This window comes from Nelusetta ayraudi, unplaced genomic scaffold (assembly GCF_046127955.1).
Source record: "Nelusetta ayraudi isolate G7.1 ecotype Tasmania unplaced genomic scaffold, CSIRO-AGI_Nayr_v1 ptg000130l, whole genome shotgun sequence".
Lineage (NCBI taxonomy): Eukaryota > Metazoa > Chordata > Actinopteri > Tetraodontiformes > Monacanthidae > Nelusetta > Nelusetta ayraudi.
The window spans coordinates 1,602,474-1,628,813 of NW_027466180.1; the positions used below are offsets into that span (position 1 = coordinate 1,602,474).

At 46.5% G+C, this 26,340-nt stretch overlaps 3 protein-coding genes across 5 annotated transcripts; 1 reads left to right on the forward strand and 2 right to left on the reverse strand.

The window, feature by feature from the left end:
* Positions 1–790: 790 nt before the first annotated feature.
* Positions 791–13,089, reverse strand: ppp3r1a (protein phosphatase 3, regulatory subunit B, alpha a). The gene is made up of 6 exons (XM_076050791.1): positions 12,818–13,089; positions 6,679–6,718; positions 3,226–3,402; positions 3,062–3,121; positions 2,760–2,944; positions 791–1,823 (listed from the first exon to the last, which is right to left on the reverse strand). The coding sequence occupies exons 1-6, from the start codon at positions 12,818–12,820 to the stop codon at positions 1,776–1,778; spliced, it is 513 nt and encodes a 170-aa protein (XP_075906906.1). The 5' UTR covers positions 12,821–13,089; the 3' UTR covers positions 791–1,775.
* Positions 13,090–13,365: 276 nt separating this feature from the next.
* On the forward strand, positions 13,366–20,653 carry LOC142904592 (nuclear nucleic acid-binding protein C1D-like). Of its 3 annotated transcripts, none has more exons than XM_076050789.1 (5): positions 13,366–13,398; positions 18,642–18,782; positions 19,760–19,826; positions 19,918–19,973; positions 20,088–20,653. In XM_076050789.1, the coding sequence occupies exons 1-5, from the start codon at positions 13,381–13,383 to the stop codon at positions 20,295–20,297; spliced, it is 492 nt and encodes a 163-aa protein (XP_075906904.1). In that variant the 5' UTR covers positions 13,366–13,380; the 3' UTR covers positions 20,298–20,653. The 3 variants fall into 3 exon arrangements, with proteins under 3 accessions (XP_075906904.1, XP_075906903.1, XP_075906905.1); XM_076050788.1 differs by lacking the exon at positions 13,366–13,398 and adding an exon at positions 15,916–16,008; XM_076050790.1 differs by lacking the exon at positions 13,366–13,398 and adding an exon at positions 18,286–18,406 and having other exon boundaries at positions 20,088–20,652.
* Positions 14,690–17,677, reverse strand: cnrip1b (cannabinoid receptor interacting protein 1b). The gene is made up of 4 exons (XM_076050792.1): positions 17,288–17,677; positions 16,048–16,192; positions 14,780–14,986; positions 14,690–14,733 (listed from the first exon to the last, which is right to left on the reverse strand). Exons 1-3 carry the CDS (start codon positions 17,464–17,466, stop codon positions 14,822–14,824), a joined length of 489 nt encoding a protein of 162 aa, XP_075906907.1. The 5' UTR covers positions 17,467–17,677; the 3' UTR covers positions 14,690–14,733; positions 14,780–14,821.
* Positions 20,654–26,340: the final 5,687 nt, after the last annotated feature.

Consider the following 26,340-nt stretch of genomic DNA (forward strand, 5'->3'; position numbering starts at 1 on the left):
TATGCAACTTTTACTGGAATAGAAGCATCTCGCTGACCTGGGCAGAATACATGAGAAAAAACATTACATGAAGTTCAGCTCATTTGGATTTAACGTCTCAGAATATGTGTACATTTACCAAAGTTTGGCAACATCCATTATTTGTATACCGTTAAATTCTTTAAATATATTAACATCACCATCCATGTGTAAACAAGAGGATTATTTTTCAAAAAAGTTGATCTACATGCACAACAGAAAAATATATATATTTATATTTCAATGTCATGCAAGCACAGGGAGGCCCAAGCCGTGCAAGAGCTTTGGGACGAGGGACAACGGAGGTTCACATCTCTGAGCGGAACCCCAGGTGGCCAACAGGGGGCCTCCCAGCCAAAAACACACCGTTAAAAAAAAAAATAAGAAAAAAGGCTTCCTGAATGTTGCTAGGAAGCATTTTTATCCCCCCTTGAAATTTGGTATCATGTCTGCCTGTTGGTACTTGGTGGTTGAGGAAGAGGAGAAGAAGAAACAAAGTTGAAGAAGAAGAAGCCAACTTTTGAAATGTGCACTTTCCACAGAAAGATGTTGAAGTGTTTGAGTCGCTCTGCCCTGGTGGGGCTGATCTGAAGCAGAGACGAGGCTTCGCTTCCTCTTCAAAGAAGAGACGGCCAAACTACAACTCCCAGCTCAGACTGTCGGTGGCACTTTGCATTGCAGATTGTCACGCAGGTTGTTGGTTGCAAAATAAATTCCCTAAACCAGGAGTTGAACCACGGCCCGGTTCTTACTGCTGCAAAAAAACAAAAAGTTATATCTTTTTCTTTTCCTAAGACATTTTCTTGGCATTTCTCCATCTACAATGTGATGAAACGAGGACGCTCTCCCACAATATAAACACATTCTTCTGTACGAGTAAAACTAACACACTTATCACTTAAACACACCAAGAAAAAGAAAAAAAAAAAAAAATTATGAAAGGTTTTCTAAAGAGTGGCCAGTTTTACTGCTCTGATCCAAAACTGCTCTTGTAATAATGTCTAAAATGCACCTTTTCTTCTGACCTCTGACACCCGACTGTGAATTGCAGTGTGAGAGCCAGTTTGTCCGCTGTGACCGCAGTTATTAGTAATAATAATAATAAGAATAATAATACTTTGGATATGTTCTGGTTGGCACTTCATACCCTACATCCTCAGTTGTACTGTAAGTCGAGTGTTCAAATACTAGAAACTCCCCTGCGGGAGAAGACCGTCCATACACTTGGATGTTTTTTCTTTATAAAAGACGACAAAAAATAAATATAAAAAACAATTACCAAAAAAAAAGAAAACAGCGGGATGCATTATGAACAAGCCCACTCGCCTCTCTAGCGCACCCACCCCCATCCTCCTATCCCCCTCCCCCTCCTCCTCTTGCTAGCAGACGGTGGAGGTCCTTCAGTCTTAAAGTGCTACAACCGGCTCGCCGAGGAGCGACGCTTCCACCGGGCCTGCCGTGTCTGAGCCATCCAACCAACCAACCAACCAACCAAGAAATGATGGGAACAAAAAAATAAGAAAGTGGCTTCAGAGAGAGAGAGAGAGGGGGGGGGGGGAGAGGAGGAAGAGAGGGAGCGAGAGAGGGGAAGAGTCAGAATGCTTCCATTGAGTTGCAGAGGTTTTGCGATTTTCTGGACGTCTTGAGCAGAACTGGAGGGACGGTGGAGGAAGCGGCTGTCGAGGAGGAAGTAGGGGGGAAGTCGGAGAGAGAGGGTTTGGGGGGAAGTCGGGGGGGTGGAGCCGTCTACGAAGCCCTCACACGTCCACCACCATCTTTTTGTGTATGTCCAGGCCGCCGACCACCTGAGAGCAAGAGAACGAGCGAGAGAGAGAGAGAGATCAACAGACTGGGAGTGGAATGAGACCTCCACCTGTTGGCCAAAGTGGTGAGTCCCCGAAGGACCAGAGAGGTTTGTTCAGTCCGAGGCTCTGGAGACGTGCTGGCCTCTCTTCATCAGAGGAGACGACTGACTGACTGACTGACTGACTGACTAACTGTGTTTGCTGATCTAATGAAGCCTCGTGCTTTCAATCCCACGCTGTGATTCCAACCAGACACAAAGTTCAGACAGAAATGGGCAAAAATAAAAACCCTCAGCTGTGACCCCAGAGTCGTCCAGCGTCACGAGTCCTGACTTCCCCCAGTTTGGGATCGAGAGCGACTGACTGTCGCTGCCCAGCTTCTGCCTCTCTTCACATCCCCTCCTTCACTTTCCCGTCCTTCATGTGTTTCCTTCACTTCCTCTCATCTCTTGTCTGTACTGACGAATCAACTGGGAAGGACAGTGTTTGGTCCTCCAGCAAATCTGCCAATAAGGTTAGTAAAGTCAATTAACTGAAATGTTTTTTATTTATTTAACTTTATTTTTAAGTGTTGTGATTCTTGCCGTAATATCAACACTTGTTTGATCTGATGAGGCTCAACAACCACCTGCAAGAAATCTTGCATGTTGTTGCTCGGCCAGAAGCTCACAGCCCCAGTGAGCTCCACACTGTATTTATAGTCTTGACCTATGAAAAAACAGGTCAGCTGCCTTGGACATCCTATGAAAAAGAAGTCTGCAGCCCCTTGACGCCTCATTTCATCAGGAAGCCTGAAACTCAAACCCGTCCACAGCTAAAATCCCTCCAGTTTTTTTTTTGCCCCTCTCTGACATTTTGACCTTTGCCCTTGGCCATAGTCGCCACCCCCCCCCCCCCCTTCTTTCCCCACCTCCCCCTTTCTCCCCTCAGACTCACTGCACAGAACTCCTCGAAGGATATCCTGCCGTCGCCGTCCTTGTCGGCGTTGATGATGGTCTTATCCACGATCTGCTGCAGCTGCGTGTCCTTCAGGTTGTTGCCCACCATCATCTTCAGCACCTGGAACAGCTCGCCGTTGGAGATGTAGCCGTCCTTGTCCATGTCGTAGATCCTGAAGGCAACTGCGAGGAGGAAGAGGAGGAGGAGGAGGTAGCAGGAGCGGCGACGGTGTCAGAGGCTCAGAGGCTGACGAGGTGCAGAGAAGTCTGGAGAAAAACATCTGCTGCTGCTCTACTCACATCGAAGCTTCTGCTCTTTGTCCCCCTTGACGCTGAACTGCGACACTCCCTCGATGAATTCTACACAACAACAAAGACAATGAGTTCTCTGGACTCACAGTGAGTCCACAAGCCGGAGCAGCAGCAGCAGCAGCAGCAGCAGCAGCAGCAACGTCACCGCCCACCTTTAAAGTCCACCTCTCCGTTGCCGTCCGTGTCGAAGATGTCGATGACCCTCTGCACCAGCGGGTTCTGCTGCAGCTCCGGCAGCGACATGAACTCCTCCACACTCAGAGAGCCCGAGTTGTCCAGGTCCAGCTTCTTGAACCTCTTGCCCAGCCGCTTGATCTCGTCCGCATCGACTGGAGAGGGAGAGAGAGAGAGAGAGGGTGAGAGATTTTCAATGATACATTGATATAATAATAAATAATAATATAATACCAGCCGAGTCCTACTGGGAAGAAACATGTTATTAAATACGCAAAATGTGAGCTCCAAAGTACCCCCCAAAAAAAATAAAAAAATGCCACCATTTCTGTCTGATAATAATCTGCCCTGAGCGAAACCTAATGGAAGGTGACACGTTTGATTTCTACTTCTTTTGGTTTCACATTGTAATGGAATCTGGTCTAATGACAGAGAAGCAGCGCCTCCTGCAGGGCTTTCTTTGCCAGGACCTGCATCCATGGATCATGACTGTTGCGCCTGAGAAGAGTGCGACCGCTGAAACGGCTCCAGCTGCTGCTCTGGCCCCTGTGCAGCCGCAACAAAGCGAAAGAGGTTTCGGCTGAAACACGGTAAGAGTTGACGCACCCCACTTTAATTCCAGTAGCAGCTGTGAGTGCGATGGGCCGTTTTGAAAAACATGAAAGTTTCATGTTATGACAGAACACTGAGCCCTGTTGTTATTTCTTCTGGTGTGGCAGCAATGCGCTTCTGTATAGAATAATAACAACAACTGAGACAAAGTGTGGTGCAGTTGTGTCTTGAGGAACCAGTTAACGCTGTGTTCAGGTTTCCCCCTGCTGGCTGTCAGCTGCAGGCACATGTATATGACTCACGTTGGACAGAGAGACACTTTCTTACATCGTGACTCTTGGACCAATATCGCAGGTAAATCACGCGGCTCCCGGCCGAGTACAATAAAAAAAAAGAAAGAACAAATTCATCATCAAGACTTTGACTGTGGCATTTAGCGGCGGATTGACGAGAACTGAGGGTCAGCGTGCTCAACAGCAGCCAGCTGGAGGTGCGAAGGAATCTGTCCATCACAGAAACCCTGCGTTGTGATTGAAAGTGATGATGATGATGATGCTGGCGGTGGTGATAGTGATGATGATGATGATGATGGTGATAATGATTATGATGACGATGATGATGATGGTGGTGATAATGGTGATGATAGTGACGGTGATGATGGTAGTGATTGTGGTGATGGTAGTGATAATAGTGATGGTAGTGATAATAGTGATGATGATGGTGGTGATGGTAGTGATGATGGTGATGATAGTGATGATGGTGATGATGATGATGTGGTAGTGATTATGGTGATGACAGTGATGATGATGGTGTTGGTGATGGTGGTGATGGTAGTGATTGTGGTGATGATGTGGTAGTGATTATGGTAATAGTGATGGTAGTGATAGTAGTGATGATGATGTGGTAGTGATTATGGTGATGACAGTGATGATGATGGTGTTGGTGATGGTGGTGATGGTAGTGATTGTGGTGATGGTAGTGATGGTAGTGATAATAGTGATGGTAGTGATGGTAGTGATAGTAGTGATGATGATGATGATGATGATGGTGGTGATGGTAGTGGTGATGATGATGATGATGATGATGATGATGTGGTAGTGATGGTGGTGATGGTAGTGATGATAGTGATGGTGGTGATAGTAGTGATGATGATGGTGATAATGATGATGATGATGGTGGTGATGGTAGTGATGATGGTGATGGTGATGATGATGATGTGGTAGTGATTATGGTGATGGTGATGGTGATCCAAGTGGGGCCATTTTTCTTTGACAAAACCAACAAAAATGAAAAGCGGGCCTGCTGCACAGTCATGGAGTCTCACACTGCTGTGCTAATGAAGGGCTGCGAGGGAGACCCAGTGGAATCATCTCACACTCCACCACAGTCCACTGTGTGTGTGTGTGTGTGTCTGTGTGTGTACACACTTTCAGAAGCACTGCGTACACCCTCAACTAGTGTTACTAGGCAACTGGAACCAGTTAGCCCACCAAAGCAGCCCCCGCCCCCTTAAACACACAAACACACACACACACACACACAATTTCCTTCCAGGTTGTTCACCATCATAATGTAATGTAGATATATTCACACCGTTGAACAAATAAATAAGGTTCAGCGGCACTGAGTAGCATTTCTCCAGGATTTGATTCTGACCTCTGACCTCTGACCAGTGCAGCAAGCAGCAACAAGCAACAACCAAAAGCAACTACCGACAACCAGCAGCTGCTGCAACCTGATTTTGTTTGATTATGAAGCAAAGACAAGAAAAACCCTGACAATGTTCTCAGAGTGTCATGAATGATTGTGTCCTCTCTCTGCTCTGAGCTTCACCCTTCACATTAAACACAGTCATGTGACGGCATTAACACGGCCAGTATGAACCCGGGGGGGTGGGCGGGGGAAGGAGTGAAGGAAAAAAGTAAAACAAAAAAATCTGCTGGCAGGCTTCTCATGATCGCACCTGTTGTATACACACACACACACACACACACACACACACGGGGGAGGGGCCAGTCTGTCTGCAGTTGCCTAAAATAAACAGCTCGGAGTTCCTTGTTGCTGGGGGTTTCCCTGACTGTGTGTGTGTGACAAACACACACCATGCACGCTCCCACTAGCAGGCCATTACATTTGCTCTGCTCCAAGCTCAGCTGCAGCGACACCAGGGCCCAGTATGATTGACAGCAGGGCCCAGTTTGAGTGACAGCAGGGCCCAATATGATTGACAGCAGGGCCCAGTATGAGTGACAGCAGGTTGTTTGACTTGGACCAAGTCGGTTCTGTTCACTCTGAGCGAGCACACACGCCAACGTGGCAAAACAGATGCGAGCAACAGGAGTTCCTTCTTTGTCGGCCACCACCTTCCTGTCCAAGTGACTCGTGACTCGGTGACTCAGTGACTCAGTGAGCTGAACAGCTGCCGTCCTGTCGGCCAAAGTGAGAAGATTCACTACAGACAACTGAAACCCAGAGGTCGCGGGGTCATCGTCTGATAAGACAGTCGGATGGAAATTGTCGTGTTAAGATCAAACGAAGAAGACGGGAGAGTGATGGCCACCCCCTCCACCACCACCCCCCACCCTTGTCAGCCAACTGTGTAGAGGTCAAGCACGGCTTCAGTTCAAGGTCATGCCAAAGTCCCCCCTCCTTCTGCCCCACCAACCACGGTGGCATAATCCCAGGAAAGGAATGCCTGGCAGTAGTGTGAGATAATACAGAGTGACTGTGCTTTAAAAAGATAGAGAGAGAGAGATAGAGAGATAGATAGATAGAGAGATAGATGTAATGATGTGATATTTCTAGATGAGGTGTCGGCAGAGCGGCGACAGGCGTGCAGGAGAACCTGGAGGACGGCAGAGAAAGAGGAAGATACTCACAGTGCGAGCACATCTCCAGGGGGAAGCTGGCTTCATTTCCCTGAGGAGACACAAACACAGGGGTCACTCCCAGTTCAACCAGTACCACACCAGCTGGCTTCTCATGGAATCACCGTGCCTCCCTTCATCCACTGGATTTCATGGATTCCTTTCACTGCGCTCACTGTTTAACTGGTGCTGCAAACCAGAAGGGCCCCTCGGTGGCGTTAATGAAGGTTTTGTACAGATTATAAACAAAAGTATTTGGACAGGGAATTTGTCGGGGAGATGGCAATAACGCTCGGTGAGGACGGCAGAGATTTTAGCAGAGCCAGGCGGGTAGATTGGTTTTAAAGAACCTCCATTGTCATGTACGAGTGTACACAGACACACACACGCGTGAGTGTGTGTCACTGGCTCCTTGTTCAGCATCACAGTCTGTCTGCTGCTGCCTTGCTGAGCGCTACAAGAGCTGACAAGACATAGATTCCACGATGGAGCCGAGAGCCTGGACACGGCATGGAATGTTTCATTGAGAAAAAATTATAAAAAAAATAAAAAAATAAAAAAATAAATATGTATATATATCGATTTTTTTTTTATATGCAAATTTGACAAGTCTTCCTTGTGACACTGAAAACTCAGAGTTTCCCTCATTTCAGGGCTAACAGGCTCAGAGTTGTCACTAAACCTGCCGTGTGAAACAGCCCCCCCCCCACCGGTGATACACACCAGGTGACGAGCGCAAGGTGACACACACCAGGTGACACACAGTGACCTGAGCTGAAAACTGTCCGTTATGTCACCTCTGGGGCCGCCGTACGACGGTGGACTGAGCTCACAAGTTGTGGTATTTTAAGAGCAGTGAGGAGGAAGAGGTGACACAGGATTAGCCAGGAGAGCCACTTAGCATCTGAGCAGCTATTAGCTGAGTGCAGTCCACCAGCGTGCTTCTGGTCTGAGGAATAACCAGCAGGTCGCAGCAGCAGCAGCAGAGGGCTGGATGGAGGTCCGGCGGGGAGCAAATCACTGTGAGGTCACTGGGGGTGGGATATCCCAGCTATATCAGAGCAGAGGTCACTGGGGGTGGGATATCCCAGCTATATCAGAGCAGAAGCAGCAGAAGGATTTCCCAGGAGGACCAACACGAACGATGCTCTGCTGTGACCGAGTCTGGCCGGATGACGGTGCCTGAGAGATCAGCTTCAGGGTACCAGACCGCGTGAAGCTTCTGGATGACATCACAAACACAATGGGCACCTTCTTCTGTTGCAACTGCAGCCAATGCTTTATAAATGAGAAACCCTCACATTGCACGGAAATTTGATAACGGCAGATCAGCCTATGCAGCATCACAGCCGCGCTGTCGTCAAACACTGGGGGCCACATTGGACCAAAGATTGCTGCAGAAATGAACGGGACACGCTGCTGCCCTGTCTCACACCTTCCCAGACCACAACACCTGGCTTCCTGACGGCCATGTACACAAAAATAAATTGGGGTCATTGGATGAAGCCTTGGCGCAAACAGAGGCAATCTGAGCCACATTTCTGAAAAAGGCAAATATATACTGTATCTCCTAACGTATGATTTCCATACATATTTCATGTCAATATTGTAGCAGTGTTTCGTGACAAACTGGTGCCGACTCAAAGAGCAGGCAGTGAGTGCACATACACTCAACAACACCCTCCTCATATAGGTGCAAACTACAGGGTCCTTGAAGGTAAACAGACTTAAAGCAAAGCAGATTTGGCCTCCAGGATTACAGGTTTACTAAAGCCTGCCGTAAGGTACTGGTGTGGGTAACTGGGGGGGGGGGGGGGGGCGTTGCCTCGCCTTGTGGCAAACAGCAGCACATCATCAACTGCTCCTTTACATGCTTACTAATGGAGCCCATCAGATGGAGTGGATTATGAATTCAGAGGGAAATAAAGTGGGTGTGGGTGGGGGGGGGGGGGTGCTGAGTGAAAAGGCAGCTGGCTTGCACAGAGAGGGACAGAGGCGGAAAAAGGAGCCTTATCAATAATGCATGATGTTTCATTCACAATCAATTAGTCCTCCGTCCGCACACAGAGCCCGTCTTGCATAATGACGAGTCCGGCAAAATCACTACAGCCGACCCAAAACCCAGCTAATTATAGAGTCCCAGCGCCCAGTCACAACATACAACCACTGCGGGGTGTAGTACCTGGGGCTGCAGACAGGGGGAGGAGGGCTTTTCTGAGGCGCCTCGCCAACGGTGGCGTCCACAGATGCATTTGGCTCCCATCAGCTTTGATCAGAAGCTTTATTCTGAACATCTCATCAGTTCCACTGTCACCATCACTGCTTTGTACCAACTACACTGTGTTCACGGTATTTACGCTGGTTTTTGAGAGTTTTGCAGTCGCAAACAAGAGACGGCTGCTTCCCCAACGCTCTGCTGATCCAACAGTGTGTTGCAGAAGGTGCACCATGGAAGTCTGTGAAATGGAACCAGGACTTGCACTAATCCTAAGAATAAATAATAGAATTCTTCTTGGTTGCCACATGGCTAATTAGTGCAGCGTGGATGACTTGTTAGCAAAGCTTCTGTAAGATTTGCTGCGTTGGTGCTCATTTTTTCCACCACGCTGAACGGCATCCTGAGCAGCAGAGAGACGTTCTGCTCTCAGGAACTTACACTTGGATGCAATTCTTGTCAAACTGCATATTTTTGCTTTCATTTTTCCACCGTGCGGTTGCTGCCCTTCTCAATTCAGCGACTCTTGCAGTGTGCACGTTGCATCACCAACACACTGCTTCTCGGAGTGAAGACACTGAGCTCTTCGTGTTGGTTCCTCCCTGCTGCTGCTTTCTTGATGGGTTCAGGGATCACAACACACACTCTCCTCCCCCAAGTCTCACGGCAGCCCTTATAGCACAGCTCTGTGTGACAAACCATCTCAAACCTTCAAGGGCAATGCTGCACTTTCAGATTTTGGTCCTTAAACTGAATGCACCTCAACCATTTAAGAGCCTGCACGAGGAAGAGCCAATGAAACGTGCTGCTCATACATCAATAGAATGACAGAAAAGGCACGATGGTCATTCTCCTAATGCCCCTGCACTCTTTCATTCTCTCCTGTGGTATGGGTGACTTTTATTTCCCCCAGATCGGGTGTCTGGGATCCAAAGCAGATTTAGGGGTCAAGTGCAAATATGAAAATAATTACCAAAAAGTTAGCCTTCTAAAGGACCTCTGACAGAGCTAATCCTCTCAGCCACGTCTATCCCTGACTCCAGCTTACCTATGACGGCTTTCTGAGGCTTCATACCACTGTGTAAACTAACAATGCCTAAATCTCCTTAAGCTGCCTTAACCAAACAACACTGAGCTGAGCAGCAGAGATGTGAAAAAAAAAAAAAAAAAAAAAGGCCAGAAAAGACAGTCAAGATGGTTGTGCTCAGGATTGGCAAGGGTTACAATCAAAACATGAAATAGGGATCGACGCTCCCCACGCAACGTTTCATCTTTGAGCTAATGTGTTACTACATGCCCCGCAGTGCTTGCCGCAACAATGCACCGCTACATGAGTCAATCATGACCACGCACGCAAAAGGCTTCGGTGCAACAAGCCCCGTGCAGCCCATTCCATCTCAGCGATGGCTGACATGCAACGTGTGACGTGAGACAGCCGTGAAGCACGTGACATCGAGTTCAACCCGGAGAGAGAGAGAGAGAGAGAGAAACACGCTCGTTTTTGCTTATTGTAACTCTTCTAACCTCTCCCACCCTCATCATGCCACCACTTCTCCAGTGCGACGTACAGCCACTCTGACCTTTTCCCTGTCGAGAGCCACCGTGGAGCCCGTTGGTGCATTGTGTTTCGCAAACAGTCAAATCCCCGATCAGCCAAAGCAGAGGCGCCACGCCGTGAGGAAATGGCCAAACTGACAACAACGGAGCTGCCGGTTTGTGTGCAGGTCCAGCAGAGGAGCACTGCAGCGGACTGGCGGCCAGAATGTAATAAATAAATCCAAATTGAGTGGGATGCTTGGATATGCAGCGTGGATCACATGGTGTTGATGATCATCACTCCTGCCGGTGCTCCGCTGTGGCTTTTATCTCTTTTACATTAGCTGCGGCTCCGTCCTTATGTGGGTGGTGCTTGATTGCTAGGCAGCATATGGTCCCCTCAGCACAGCATCATTCCACTACATGCTTAGGGAGCTGCGTGTGCGCCCCCCACCCCCACCTACCACTCCCTCCCCTGTGCTGCAGCTGAGAAGAACGCACGTTGACAGGCCATAAGTTGGAACACCGTCTCTGTGACACGCAGGCTTCGTGTTCCTGCACTCTACTTGGAAGCTCAGGCTGAACGGAGTAAAATGTTCTTTGCATTTCTTTTGTTCAGTAGCCAGATAACGCTGCGCCGGACTCTTTGTCACAGCACTGACAAGAGTGCCAATCATGAAGCCAGTACCAAGTGTTAGGCTTTTTAATTTTCGTGCAGCATGGATTCTGCCATCTGAAGATTGGCTCTGAAAATGTAGCTGATGTGGACGTTTGCTGCACCTCAGGCGCATCCTGATGGATGGTGGATTCTTGAAACGGCAGGTGATAATCAATTGTATCCAAGGACCAAGACGATTCACACAGGTGCCATTAAGAGAATAGTTTACAGTACTGACATATTCATTAACAACTACGTCAAATGGTTTGATTCAGCAAGCTTTCAATGACAATGTGGAGTGCAAAAACACTGAGATCTATTTCTCTATTCTGTCTTTGTTTATAGAAGGGGGCGGCGCCCTTTAACAACTACTGAACCCTCTTCTGTCTAAGCTCACTTGCAGACCTACGGTGATATTGCAACAGCTGTGAATTCATGCATTCATATAACATTCATCTGTCACTCTCATTTATCAGAGGCACTTGGAAACAAACTAGTGGTATTTGGAAATTTTGCTACTATTCAACAACAACACTTTGAAACCCACCAATTATTCAAACCCCAAAGCGGTGCAACTTATATTCCTGGACAGATCGTAAACGTGGTGTTAAAATAACACGATAAATGGCTGCGTCCTGGTCATGTTGCGCCATCGGGCTCACGAAGAACGGTGCTAGGAATCGATCCTGAGGGAGGGAGGGAGGCGAGTTGTCGATGTGTCTGGGTGGAAAGATGAGCTCGAGGGGAACTCCAACTTCCAGCTCCACCTTGGCAGAAGCTTCGTCCTCGGCGCACTAGAAGACGGAGGAGTACTGGCAAAGACACAGACACTCTAATACTTTGCACAAATACACACACACACACACACACGTACACACATATATACGTATGTAGGGTGTCAAAAGTGACAGTTGAACTGGGGCAGGACCAGTCCGCCCTGTGGCCTGCAGGGGGCAGCTTGCTCCACAGCCGCGGGAAACACCCCACTGCCGCCTCGGACGGTTCGATCCACCGCTGTAGTATCGCAACTACGCCTCTTCTCCGCGCAGTAAAGTACGCGAAATTAAACGTCTTCAAACATTCACGGTGCAGAGACGCGACTTGAGACGACGTTTCCACCGCCAAACCTTGTAAAGTAAATTAAAATTAAATATATATATATATATATATATATATATATATATATATATATATATATATATATATATATATATATACACATATATATATATATATATATATATATATTTAAAAAAAAAAAAAAAGAAAAAAAAAGTGTGCCAACAAATGAAGTCTTCGAGCTGAAGCGAAGCGTCACAGGCGACCCGTTTATTTTATTGGCACAAAACAATTCGTATTGGCCGGGGCCTCGCTCGCTTCAGAACGGGAGAAGAAGACGGAAGAGCGGAGATGTGGGCCACAGGCTCCGGGCTGCTGCTGCTGCTGCTGCCAACCGACCACCGCCGCCTCCAGGACGAGCTGAACGCCGAGGCAGCCCGCCGGCAAGGGGCAGCCCGCCCACCCGGGGCAGCCCGCCTGCCGGGGGCCGCCAACGTCCGGGGAAAGGACCGCACGTTCTTCACGCCCTTAAACTCCCGCCCAAACCCGAGTCAGTGCTCGACACGTCAGGACGAAAACACAGCCGCCTCGCACCGAGAACGGGCCTTCAGCCGCCGCCGGTGTGTTCCCCAGCCGGTGGAAGGTTCGTTCAGAGGCTAAAATTAGGAGCTGTGCCCGCTTACCATCGTGCAGGTCGGATGATGAAATCCAGGCGACGTCGAGCGGAAGGAGACAGCCGAGGTGGGGAGTTGCGAGGCCGCCGAGTTGTGTCCTTTTATTTAAAAATAATAATAATAAAAACAAAATGTGTGTGTCTGCAGCTGTTGAGTTATGACTGTCGCCTTTGCTGTTCCACCCTACTACACACACGTTGATCCGTGTGTGTGTGTGGCTCGCCTTAATCGACGCTTTCACCGCAGTGGCAGAGTGAAGGGAGAGCCGGGGGGAGGGCGGGGACAACGGGCGGAGGAGGAGTAGGAGTAGGCTCGTTTCGACGAGCTGGCGGTGGCGGAGGGGCGGGGACAGCATGGGAGATGGCTATTGGAGACGAGGCCAAGCAGTGCTGCTGATGGTGGAGAGTGGAGTGGGTGGGTGGGTGCAGTAGTACTGTACATCCGGGATACAACGGCCCTCTGTGTTTATTGATGTGTATTTATTCGCCTTTTGGATAGACTCATGCGAGTGCGCCACCTGATGGCTGGATGGACTCACTGCAGGTCAGTGAAGTTCAACACCCTGGTGTCTGATGCTCGTATCTGTGATCGTAAGTATTTTTTTTTCAGTACTTTGTATGAAAATATAACAAAACTAACTCCCCATTCTCTGTATGATTGTTGGTGTTTTTCTTCAATCACATACACATAATATTTGAAGATGTTTTTTTGTACCTTCTTCCATTTTGGAGTATTCCACAAAAAAAAAATCTTTCGAAGCTGGTTGCATGTTTTTACTTTTATTGAACACTTTTGAAAATATACGTCAGTGGTGTTTAAACAATTTCCACATTCAAAGATTTCCCTCTTTAATTTGCGGTCACATTAAAAACACTTTCACAAAAACAATCTGAACAAATGTCACGTAATATTGCACCATTTAATTGTTGCATTGCTGCTTTGATTTCTTGCATAGGCCAGTCTAAAGATTTCCACAAAAATACAACAACAAAAAACAAATATTCAATTAAAACTGCCGTTGGCTACAGTACAATATCCCACAATGAGGGAAATCCTTTGGTAAGAGGTAGAAGGAGGGATACACTCATCACAAAATTCATATTGCACAACCACCTACACACATATGCACAGTAAATAGCCTTTGATGAATGTGTATTTTTGCCTGATTTAAGCATGTTGTATTTTTTCTATTTTCTATTGGTGTCATGGAATATTCTTATTATTCATTATCATTTGTATTAAGACAAAAACAACCTGCTTGGAGTAGGTCATCTCAAATATCTCTTCATTTTTTTTTCAAAAAATAAAAAGGCTAATTAAATTGTACCAAGATTGAGTGTTAATCAAATATCAAACATGTTTTTTTCTTTAAAAAACTTTTTGCAATAAATCTCCATAAAAATAGACATACTATAAAACACATCTGTACAAAAAAATATACTGTATCTACAAACACAGGCATAAGTACACTCACATTGTGCAAACAGGTCTCAACACACTTCAGGGTGACCACGTGCACACACACCACAATGAAACAGCATTAAAATGACAGACTATGAAGGAAGAAAAAAACAAAAACAAAAACAAAACACGTTGTTTCATCTTAACCTCATATGGAGGAGTCACATTAAAGGTCCCACATTTTCAGACCTCTATTTTCCCTTCATGAGTAAATCAAATGATTCCATATATAAACACATTACAGAGTGATGGGGTTTCTATTTTCCTTCTTAGACAAAATAAAACACATGAGACCCTCTTGCACTGGTGGTGGGTTGACAGCAAGTGTGGAGGACAAACGTCTGGGGTGAAATGGCCTCGTTCAGCCTGGAACTCCTGGTCCCTCCCCTCACACAAAGAGCTACACGTGTAGACCCTGGACCTGACCCTAACCCTCTTAACCCTAACCCTCACACAAACAGTTCCTAATGCTGACCCTAACCCTGATCCTAACCATCACCCAAACAGCACCTGACCCTGACCCTTGACCCACTCCTGCCCCCCGACCTTCTATCACACAAACAGCTCCTTGTTGACCCACATCAGCGTGCGCGTGTCGTTGGGTTTGCATTCATACTCGATGCTGTTGAAGCTGTTCCCCCACTGGCAGTGGTCCCTCTTGTTATAGTTGTAGTACTTCACCTGCCACACCGTCTCAAACAGGCCCACATCTGTGAACTGCAGACAGACGGACAGACAGACAGACAGACAGACAGACGACAGACAGACAGACGGACGGACGGACAGACGAGAGGGATCAAGGATCAGTGTTGCTAGTCGTTAGTTCAGCTACGAGCTGTATAAATGTCAGCATGCTACACATTGTAATGGTGTCATGATGTTGTTTCAGGAGCGATACAGTGTCAGATATCCAGATACCCAGATACCAACCGAGTGTCCGCAGATAGTCGGACGTTCGGCAAACATGGAAACCAAAGTCTTGACAGGAGGTAAGTTGCCTTGTTTGAGTCATGATGTGGCCACATGCTGCCATCTATGGGCTATTGGGAAGCATCATTCAGGTTTCTTACAAATCCCTTCCCTCTGTGAGCCAATGGGACACAGCTAACTGCATTTTGTCTCTGTCGGACATGTTGTCAGACTTCTAGAGGAATAATTTCATTTCATTTGTTTACATTGATGCCATGCATCAATAAATGGATCTTTATCAGAGGCAACATCACATTTGTTTGATTTTTGCATTTGCGGTCGCCTGTTCGTACTGCCGTCATAAGTGTGTATGTGTGTGTGTGTGTGTGTGTGTGAATGGTTCGAGAGTTAACTGCTAAAGTGTTGTCACGTCTGTGGTTGCAGTGTGTGTGTGTAGGCCTACTGGATGTTGTGAAACTTGAACCAAGTGAATGACTCGGTTGTGTTTGTTGAGTTTGTGTGTATTTTGCTGTTTGTTCTGTCAGGTGCGTAGTGTTTTTTTTCTCTCTTTTTCTTTTTTTTTTAAAATATCCATTCTGACAGTTTGTTGTTATTGTTACTTGTATTGACCAGGAACACCTCACCTACGCCAATAAAGAAACCCTGCTGCCGCCACTGCAGACAGGAAGGTGGCGATGTCTTTGTGACACGACGACCACCACAAACCTCCTTTTGGTTCGTCTTAAAACAAAATGCTCATTTGCACGAGACGCCCAAATGCGCCTGCGCCCAAATGGAGACCTGGCTGTTGGAAGGTCTCCTGCCGCCAGGTGAGTTTCTGACAGCAGGTGAAAGCGACTAAATCGTACCTCCACGTTGATCTGGACCGGCTGCCTCTCGCCGCTCTTGGTGTGGGCCACACCCTCCGTGTTGTACAGGCCGCTGTAGATCGCCGACTGGGGGTCTCTGGACTGCTGCTCCAGGGGGAAGCTCACCCCTCCCACACTCATGGAGCTGCACACACACACACACACACATACACACACACACACACACACACAGACACAGACACCATAAATTAGCAGTCAGAAACCTCCACCGCCTCTCTCACTGTTGCCTGCTGACGTCAGCAGCAAACATCTGGTTGTTCCAACTCAAACTGAGCACATCCAGACCTTCATCATCGCCATCATCATCCTGACCTCCTTCTGTCTGTACAGTTCGCCGTACAGAAAGCCACTAACTATAATCCGTATTTGGATGTACAACAGCATCGTTACGTCATCTCTGAAATGTCACCGCGTCTCACCAGGGCGGCGACACAAATTCCCAAACGTGAAGTCAATCCTAATCTGCGCGGGATTTGCCGCGGGGCCAATTGTGGTTTACGATGCCTTCGCGTGCTCCTCACACAATCTGAAAATCCACCGTCCCTCTCGAAACAGGCTGTGACTGTAAAGCGCACGGAAGGCTGAAGTCACGTGTTCAACCGGCGCGTCAGAGCGACACAAGTGAGACGACACGCCGACCTCAAGACTGTACAGAGTGACAACGTCTTCTCCCTCGATGGCCGTCTCTCCCACTGCACGCGAATGCATCACTCGAAATCTGGAGTTCTCCCCAGGTCGCAACAACGACTGCAACGCGGGAATAATCCTCGCGCTCATAATTAAGTATTAGAGGGCATCCCCTGTTTTTTTTTGCCGTAAACCATCAGTTCTGCGGTGGAATCAGGAATTAAATATGTGAGAAAACCCCAACAGGACCTCACTGAGTTTCGCAGATAATGAGGATATTGCATATGTGTCTGATGCACATATGTGCAGGAATAGCGATAATAAAATAACTCAGACTAATATCTGCTAGAACAACCAAGAAACCATACAACTCCAGTATGCATAGCAAAACTGCGTTTTAAAAACTGGATTGTCGTCAGTTAGCCCAGTGACGTCATTATTGATGCACCTGCACAGCCGACATAATAATAATAATAATAATAATAATAATAATAATAATAATAATAATAATAACGATGTAAATTTACAGTCGGAGGATTTAAACACACACACACACACACACACACACACACACACACACACACACACGTACGTGGCCTGGACGGCGCCGGGTCGGACCACCACCTCGATGCTGTACTTGGATCCGGTCAGCAGCTTGATGGTCCGAGTCTGGCCGAACCGAGCGCCGTCCGACTTGAAGAACACGGCGCTCTTGTTGGGCAGCATCCTGAGGGAGATGCCGATCTTGACGAGCTGAGGGGTGTCGGCCATGGTGAGCCCATGTAAGGTGTGGGTCCGGTCCTGCTCCTCGGCTCGGTTCGGCTCGCCTCTGGTTGGCCCGTCAGGTGTCGAGCAGCGCGTGCCAACGGTGCATCGGCGGGGCAAACTGGGAAGTTTCGCCTCGCCGCGTCCGTTAATCCAGCCACACTGGCCTAATCCAGGCCAGCCAGTGCTCTCTCGCTCTCTCTCTCTCTCTCTCTCTCTCTCTCTCTCTCTCTCTCTCTCTCTCTCCACCACCCTGAATCCCTCACTTCCTCACCCTGTGTGTATTTCAGACGTTGAATAGTTGTCAGTTACCCCTAGGTGACGCTGTGCTGTGTCAGTGTATACAACTGTCACTTCGAACTAAAATCTGTCAGCCAACATAAAGACATTCAGACACATTTCTGCTTGTCATTATGGCCAGACAGGACAAGGGGGAAAAAGGGAACTGTCACTTCTTATGTTATATAATATTGAAGATACTTCTTACAGTTTTGATTATTTTATTTATGCCCCCCCCTCCCCCCCCCACACAAATATATACTTGCACGTGGTGTGTTTGTGGATGTAAAGTTTAAAAATCGTATCCTTGAAATAATAAGAGTTTATTTAGCCTTTTAACTTAATCATGATCTATCTATCTATCTATCTATCTATCTATCTATCTATCTATCTATCTATCTATCTATCTATCTAGCCTTTACATTTAAACGAGTTTCACGATTTTCTCTGTGGGTCATGTGATCACAGCCGTAATGTGTCGCTCTAAAAACAATAAAAAAAAAAATAAATAAATAAATAAAATAAAATAGATAAATCTCACAAAAAGCGGTGTTGTTTTGCTCCTCCGAACAGCAGGTGGAGGTAGTGGTGGTGGACGGAGTAGTTTTTTTTTTTTTTTTTTTTACGTCACTTCCTCTTTGCGACAGCGTGCCGCTGACATCCCGAGGTAAATACTACAACAACCCGAATATTCTACTAATTTAATGGTTATTGTTACGGTAACGATCATTAACGACGCTGAATAAGAGCGATTCCATTCATACATGTAAAATATTTGCAAATAGGTTTTCGTCACTGTTGGCTAACGGCTAACAGCGTGTTTTGCTCCTCATCAGCTGCCAAGGTGGACCTCCTGTATTCATTACTAGCTTTTGTATTGTGTTTTCTTTTACTCTCATAAGGGAATGGCGACGGACTGCAGCGGTGAGGACCACCCCGTCGAGATAGACGAGCAGCTCACGGGCTTCGACTCCTCAGTATCTGACGTGAAGGCAATGCTGGATAAATTAATCTCCATGCCCAGGAACGACCAGCTTCAGAAGGTAGACTGGAGACACACAGAACCACAGCAAATATACTTAGAATTCTTGCGTGCATATCAAAACTGGATGTAAATACAAATGGAAAAAAGGAGGTGATTAGGACCAATTTCCATTTAGTAAAATAATAGTATTGGGGATAAATGAGTGTTTGGGTCTCATCATGACTGCAGTGTGGCTACAACAACCTGAGGGTGAAAACCAAAACTCAACCACAATGAATAGGAAGCATCTGGTTTTAGTAAATGGAGTTATGTCAGATGTTAAGGTTTCAAATACAGGTTTCCCCAAAGGGCTGTGTTGTATCCCCTTTTTAATTGTGTACACAGACAGTTGCAGATGATACAGTACTTCTGACTCTCCTCCAGGGGTCAGAGTCAGACCATGGTTGCTGTTTGTTTACTGGCGTGACGAAAATTGATCTTAATGTGAACAAAACCAAAGAGCTTATCATTGACTTGTGTAAAAATAGTGGAAAACCTAAGCCAAATCTAATTAATGGGAACAAGATCAAAATTGTATTCAGAAATAAGTATTTAGGCACGCTGTTTGATTCCCAGCTGAAGTTTGATTAAAAAAAAATATTGAGTCCATTGTCAAGCGAGGTCAGCAAAACTCTTTCAATGTCTAAAACAACATTTTGTGTATGTTTTTATCAGACTTTCATTGAAAGTCTTTGAACTTTTCCTTTCATCTGCTGGTTTTGGTGGCCGGCCTGTAAAAGACAAAAACATCCTTTTCAGTATTGTAAAAATAAATAAATAAATAAATCATTGGTGTCCAGCAGAGGGACCTGACTTGTTTGTGGGAGAGGCAGGTGGTTCGGAAAGCGAAGGGAACAGTTTCTCAGTACAGCCGCATCCTGTCCTCTGAGTTCACAATGATCCCTCCGGGCCGATGTTTTATTGCACCCGTCAGGAGGACGAATGGATACGCTAAATATTTTATCCCATTCTACATTTTGACCAATTTGATGACAGCTGGAGCCTTTGGATCAAGCCAAGCTGGATTTGATGTCTGCCTACACTCTCAACTCATTATTTTGGAGTAAGTCCCCCCCCTCCGCCCCCGTTCATTGAATTCAGCCGGATAATATAGGATGCAGCTCAGAGAGACGGTCTTGTTTTCTTATTTTCAGTGTACTTGGTGACACAAGGAATAAATCCAAGGGAACATGGCATCAAACAGGAGCTGGTATGTGTTCATTCATTTCCTTATTTATTTATTTATTTATTTATTTATGCCAGTGTCACTCATTCTATTTATTATGTTTGTGTAACTTATCCCGAGTGATTCTCTGTACTTTAGGAGCGCATCAGGACCTACATGAACAAAGTGAAAGAGATCACGGACAAGAAGAGCGCCGGCCGCCTGGATAAAGGAGCCGCCGGACGCTTCGTCAGGAACGCTCTCTACAACCCGGACGACAAAGACCCCAGGAAAAAAGCGGCGGCCAAGAAGGCGGCAGACACAGCAGCGGCCGACACTCCGTCGGCAAAGCTGTCAAAACGCAGCTGAGACGTTGCAGGAACTTTTGGAAAAATACAAAAACACTTTTGCTCATTGGACAAAAACCCAGATGAACCACTGATAAAAAGTTTTTGTTGGTTTTTTTTATGTAAACAAAATCCTTGAAAATGACTTTCTATTTTCTTAAGACGTCAAGCAATCAGTGTTGTAAAAGTTCTCAAACCATTCAACCTGGACAGTGCCATAAGAATACATTTGAATTTTGAATTTTCGAGAAATTTTTATTTCTCTTGGCGGTCAAAGTGATTCTGTGAATCTTTCAGTATGCATGATTTTACACATGCCATTGGTGTTGATGAATGCTGAAATATAAATACCTGTCCTTGGCAGTTTTCTTTTTAATGGTTTGTGTGCACAGTGTTTGCGCCAACAATTAAAATGAGTCACGTACAAACAGATACAAACACTAACTGCTCTTTCATGAACTTGTTAGCGTTGTGTATCCGTCCTAAATTAAAACCAACGAGCACATGTGGGTCAAGTTCAGCGACCATCTGATCATTGAAAGGCCTCGTGATCATCACAGTGTTCTTGCTGTGAAGACACTTCCTCTTTACACGAAGGTGGGGAAAAAAACATCACATTTGATAAAAAAAAAAAAACCCCAAAAACTCATTTTGCTTAATTTTGCATAATTTGCTGCAGACGGCCGAGATCTTAATCTGAGTGTGTCTGCGAGTCGGCCCAATCAAGAGGAGGGAACCGTGAGTTTCTGTCTCAGGAATGCGTCTTCGTGTCGTCTGTTTCACCCTCGTCATCATCTTCATCATCACGTCTCCTCTCATCCTCCTGCTGCCGCGTCCCAGAAGTGACGTGTGTTTGGTCCAGACTTTTCCTCCTTTTTTCCACCAGCTTGTTGTTTCTAATTTCTCCAGAGAGACAAAGTGTCAGAGCTGCTCTGGAGGTTCGGAAAGATGTGGATATTATTTCCCTCCTGGCTTGAAACCTTCCCTCCGTCGGCAGTGAGTTTGGACAAATAAACGCTGTTGCCGGTGAAATCATGCAACCTGAGCAGTGCTGCCAGGCTGCTGAACTGGCTGTTTACTCAGGCTGTTTACGAGCTTGTGGTCAGGAAGTTTATGTGAGTGAGGGAGAGGCATCGACCTGAGATAAAGGTAGAAAGACTCCTGGAAAAAAAAAACAACAACCCCGGATGTTTGTCGTTTACTTCCAAGTCATTTCATAAACAAATCAATTAATCAATCGGGTATTTAAAAAAAAAAACATGATAGTGTTTTTTTTTTTGTCTTGGTTGTTTTTATTGCTCCTGCGACCGCAAAGAATCTCCGTGTTGGCAAAGAGCAGAAATAACAACTGTTTTATTTATGGTCGATAATCCTCCGTCTGACTGCTGTCATCTGAGTTACAGCCTCAAAGTGCAGCAAGACTCATCCCTGCCGAGTTTTCCTTTCCAAACAGTCGAGAAAAAAAAAGAAGAAAAAAATCCAAAACAAAAAACGTGGCGAGTTCATTCTTTGTGACACATCAGGAATTAAACAGTCATTGAAGTTTCCCTACCGGTCCAACATCAACGTACCACGTTTCCACTTGACTGGAGAGTGAAATGAAGAGAGCTGGAGTTCTACGAGCAGGCCCTCACCCTCAAAATTAAAAAAGTCATGATTTTTTTGGTCTGAAATCTGAGAAAATTTTTCAGACTCCGATTTGCCTGACACTCACTGGGACGATAAATTGTCTCCTATTTTTTTTTTGACAAAAACCGTGACCATGCAGTCATAGACTCAATTTTTGACCATGTTGAGATTTTGCCTCCTCTCACCCTACAGTATTTCTTGCTCCAGAAGTGAGATGGAGGTGTGTAATTGATGGGATCCTCCTCGTGATTCCTAAAGCTCCAATGGGACGGCAGCAGCTGCTCCCACATAAATTTTCAGAGGAATTCCTGCAGCACCGCTGGAATTTCTTCTTCCTCCCGGATGACAAATGACCGCCCTTGGGGCTGCCGCGCACGTTGTTTTGTGTTTCCGTGCGCCAGTGAAAGCAGTTTGTCATGCCAAGGTCGCTGCGTCCTTTTATGTGCTTTTATTTTCATTTTGAAATGCAAGAGCGTGTTCCTCTATCTGCGTCTCTCTCTCTCTCTCTCATTCTCTGTGTGTGTGTGTGTGTGTGGTGCTGGTCTGTCAGCAGCTGTGCAGGGAGCTGGACGCTCCCATAAAACCACCATGGATCTGGTGTTCAACTGGTTTAACTGGTGTTTCTGTGTAAACATGAAGGTCCGGGTGACTTCACGGCTTCAGAGGAAGATTCAGGGTTTGGGTTGCAAGCGTGCAGGTCGCAGCTTGTCACGTCTCACACCGTCCCGCAATACAATTCCCCGAAGATGGATTCAGTCTGAATTCTCAGCAGGTTCACTGACTTTTCTTGCAGCCCGTTGATTGAAAAAAACCCACAAAAAACACAAAAAAACCACGGCATGTTATTGTCGGGAAACGGCAGGTTTCCTTCAGACTGACCATGTTGATATAACCGGGATGAGAAATGAACCTCAGAGAAGCTGCACATCTTCTCTCCCTCGCCGAGGAAACTAAGGAGCAACAAATCACAGCTTCCTCCTGCTGCAATAACCAAACACTCTGGTGTTATTTCCACTTGGTGTGCAGACGCTGCTACTTTCATGGATTTACACCCGCTCGGCTGCAAGCCTGAAAAAAAATAAAAAAATAAAAAAATAAATCAAATCTGTGTTTTATGAATGCACGCAGAGCCGTTTCCCCGAGAACAAAGGCGTTTGAATCAAACAGCATCTGGACCAGCGGGGGCATGGAGGCTCCGAACGCTTGTCCAGAGTTCAACATGAATTCTGCAACTTATTGGAAGTTAAAGAGACTCTGGAGCAGCAGAAACCAGAACCGGTGTGTAGCAGCAGCGTTTCCTCAGAAGAGAGACCCCCCCCCCCCTCCACCAACCTCCCTTCCCCTTCTTTCTCTCTTGAAAAATATAATGGGGTTTATGGCACATCAATAACGGCCCTCATCGCTCTTCCCGCTCTTCCATGTTTACGGCCTGGATGCTAACGGCGGCGCTGGGCGTCGTAAAGAGACCAAAGCTTCCGCAACTTTTTCACCAGCATGTGAATGATGGAGCCACAGAGAGTGAACGAGTGAAAGAACCTCGTGTCCATACAGTGAAGAGAGTTGGAGAAGAAGTCGATACTCCATATCTACTCCCCCTCGACTTTTGAGAAGCTTTTTTATTTTATTGTACGGTATTTTATTTTTTTTTTCCGCAGACGCTAGCTTTCGTACCTAATAGAACCAAGCAGGCTCTACTGTCCAGCTGTAATGAGCTGTAATGAGTTTTATTGAATATTAGTTTACGTACTGCTGTAAGTGATCAAATGGTAATAATTAGGCCAGTGTGACTGCTAAATATGAAATATGACAGAAAGTTAAAGCAGCGCCACCTGCTGGGTTTTGGCTCTCCACTGCAGCTGACGCTTTGCTGGACCTCCTACACTGAGCAACTCAGAGGTCTCGAGGCATGAGGTATCTGGGCCCTTATGATGTCACAAAGGGCAGATTTTTTTCTGAACTGTGCACACTCTCTGAAATGAAGGCAGAAGAAGTAAGAGATGGACTTTTCTCAAATGTTCCCTGGCGAGATTAATAAATAAATGGGTTAATGTCAGCAAATATTGCTAAAGTGAATAACAATAATAATAGTAATACTCACAAAGGTCCACGAAGAATAATAATTCCTCCTGCTGGACACAGGGGGGCAGTCTAAGACAGCGCTCCGCTGTTTTTCCCTCCTGAGGTTTTTGCCTTTTTTTCCCGCTCCCTCTCCGACTCTCCACCTTCTCCCAGCACAGAGCAGATCTCGGGCCAGATTAGCTGCGGCTCGGCCCAGTAATCAGCCTTATCACATGAGGAACCACAGCAGCACCCAGAGTTTAATGATGGTGGTGATTGTTGTGGAAGCCCCGCGTGGTGCCACGGCGGCCTGACGAATGACGGCCGCCATGCGCAGCGCCGTGAGCAGACTGCTGCTGCTGCTGCTCTTCTTTACAAACCCATTAGTTATGGTCGCAACTTTCCTGCAGGCTTGTTGGGTTTTTTTTCTCTCTTTTGCCGAGGGAAGTAATTAGACGTTAAAGAGCAAGAGGAAAGTTTTCTGTCTCCCCGAATGACAAGGGAGTTTTTTGGGGTCAGAATGTGACATAACCTTTTGACCTTTGACCCAGCCAAGACTGATATATATATATATATATATATATTTTTTTTTTTTTGTAAATATGTACAGAGCAGTTCAGATCAGATCAGTTGCAGAAATCTTTTTTTTGTATTTTTTTTTGCATTAGCACCAGATGTATAAAGCTGCACATATGCACAAAAAAACCCTCAACTGAACGCTTGATTGACAGGTGAACTTTGATAAGGTACTTGCCAGTATTGTTAGCAGCTTTAGGAAAACAAACACACAGTGGGAGGGAAAAAAAAAGCTTCCACTGAAACGTCTGGATGCTCAACGTTTCATTTGCTGCAGGCAAGGCGAGCTAATCACGATCTAATACACAGCTGCCGCACGCCTGGGTGAACCTCAACTGGCTGTGCGCGCGCGCGCGCGTGTGTGTGTGCGTGTGTGTGTGTGTAGAAGGCAGTGAACGGCCTCACCAGTTCCTCCTGTAAACTCCTGCAAGGCTTCACAGCTGCAGTCTGAACCGTCGTCTTTCCACTTCATGGCTGCGGGGCAAAAAAACAAACAAAAAAACTCGAAAAAACAGAAAACCCAGACGGATGAAGAAGGAGTAGCGGCTCTGCCGCCTCATCCGATAAGAAAGGTGCTGAGAGACCCCGCTGGCGACTAGCCGGCGTGCTCAGAAGGTCCTGAAAAAACAACTTCTTCACATCTCAAAATGACCTGAGTGAAGTCATCAGTGCCAACAACCAAGTTTAGTCCATAGCAACATCATCACTGTTAGCACCTGCTGCAGGCGAGACCTCGTTCCAACAGCCTGCAACCGCCAGCAGCTCGCACCCAGAGACCAGTCCAGTCCAAACCAGTACAACCCAACCCAGTCTGACCCAGTCTGACCACGTCCAACCCAACCCCAACCCAGTCCTAATCCTCTCAGCCGCGGCTAGGCTAGCAGTCTTCTTCTTCATCTTTTTCTTCTGCAGCGATGTGGCTTCGTTGCAGTTAGCCGATGAAACTGCCGCCTGCGTACGTTAGGGGTGCCACCTCGGACTTGGCAGAAAAAGGGACTCTCGATCAAATGCAAAAATTTCTGTGGTCTTGGCATTTTTTTGGTTTTTTTTTTGGCATTTTCCCCGGTGCGCCGCTCTTTCCCAGTGGTCACTCGAGGTACTGCAGCAAAAATAAATCCCATGGTCAGCAACCTTCCAGGAAAGCATCCTGCGAAAACACTTTCGTCATTCCTCTCCGCTGCTCCTCAGATCAAAGAGGAGCTTCGGCAAAAAAAAAAAAGAAAACAAGAAAACAGAAGCACCTGAACTCACCTCCATTCATCACGCAGCCGCGGGCGCTAAGAAAGCGACGCTGAAAATGAGGCCGCACATGAGAGATGAGGGCCTTCTTCTCTCTCTCTCTCTCTCGCTGTCTCTCCCTCTCTTTCTCTCTCTATCACACACACACACACACACACACACACACACACACTGTGGATTCACAAGCTAATTATTATTAAGGGGTGGTGGTACCAGAGCAGAGACTCGGTTCTTCTTCCTTCAGAACCAACAACGTTTGCTCCCAACAAGAAGAAGCGGAGAAGCTTTTTTCTCAGAAAAAAAAAGAGATGAAGACAATGACTCCCGGGGAGGCCGAGTTGAGGTGTTTTCTCTGTGCCTGGCAGATGCTAACGCAACCAGAGGTCGTTAGCATGAAGCCGTTGCTCTGCCCATAAAGAGATTCGACCATCAGCACAAAAGAACCAAAGACTCGTAAAAAAACAAACAAAAACCAACACAAAAAAAAAAAAAGAAACAACTTGTCTTGATAACAATGTGCGTGTCTCCCGCTGAGGCTCACAACCTGGACGTGCTTAGCCAAA

Excerpts from the sequence above, each read along its gene's own strand:
- LOC142904592 (XM_076050788.1), top strand. The coding sequence starts at position 15,931 with ATGCTCATTTGCACGAGACGCCCAAATGCGCCTGCGCCCAAATGGAGA. Across the intron at positions 16,009-18,641 it reads GGAAGGTCTCCTGCCGCCAG|GGAATGGCGACGGACTGCAG; the intron begins GTGAGTTTCTGA and ends TACTCTCATAAG. Across the intron at positions 19,827-19,917 it reads TCTCAACTCATTATTTTGGA|TGTACTTGGTGACACAAGGA; the intron begins GTAAGTCCCCCC and ends TCTTATTTTCAG.
- cnrip1b (XM_076050792.1), bottom strand. The coding sequence starts at position 17,466 with ATGGCCGACACCCCTCAGCTCGTCAAGATCGGCATCTCCCTCAGGATG. Across the intron at positions 16,193-17,287 it reads CCCGGCGCCGTCCAGGCCAC|CTCCATGAGTGTGGGAGGGG; the intron begins GTACGTGTGTGT and ends GTGTGTGTGCAG. Across the intron at positions 14,987-16,047 it reads CGGTCCAGATCAACGTGGAG|TTCACAGATGTGGGCCTGTT; the intron begins GTACGATTTAGT and ends GTCTGTCTGCAG.
- ppp3r1a (XM_076050791.1), bottom strand. Across the intron at positions 3,403-6,678 it reads CCTGGAGATGTGCTCGCACT|TCGATGCGGACGAGATCAAG; the intron begins GTGAGTATCTTC and ends CTCCCTCTCCAG. Across the intron at positions 3,122-3,225 it reads CGGAGAGGTGGACTTTAAAG|AATTCATCGAGGGAGTGTCG; the intron begins GTGGGCGGTGAC and ends GTTGTTGTGTAG.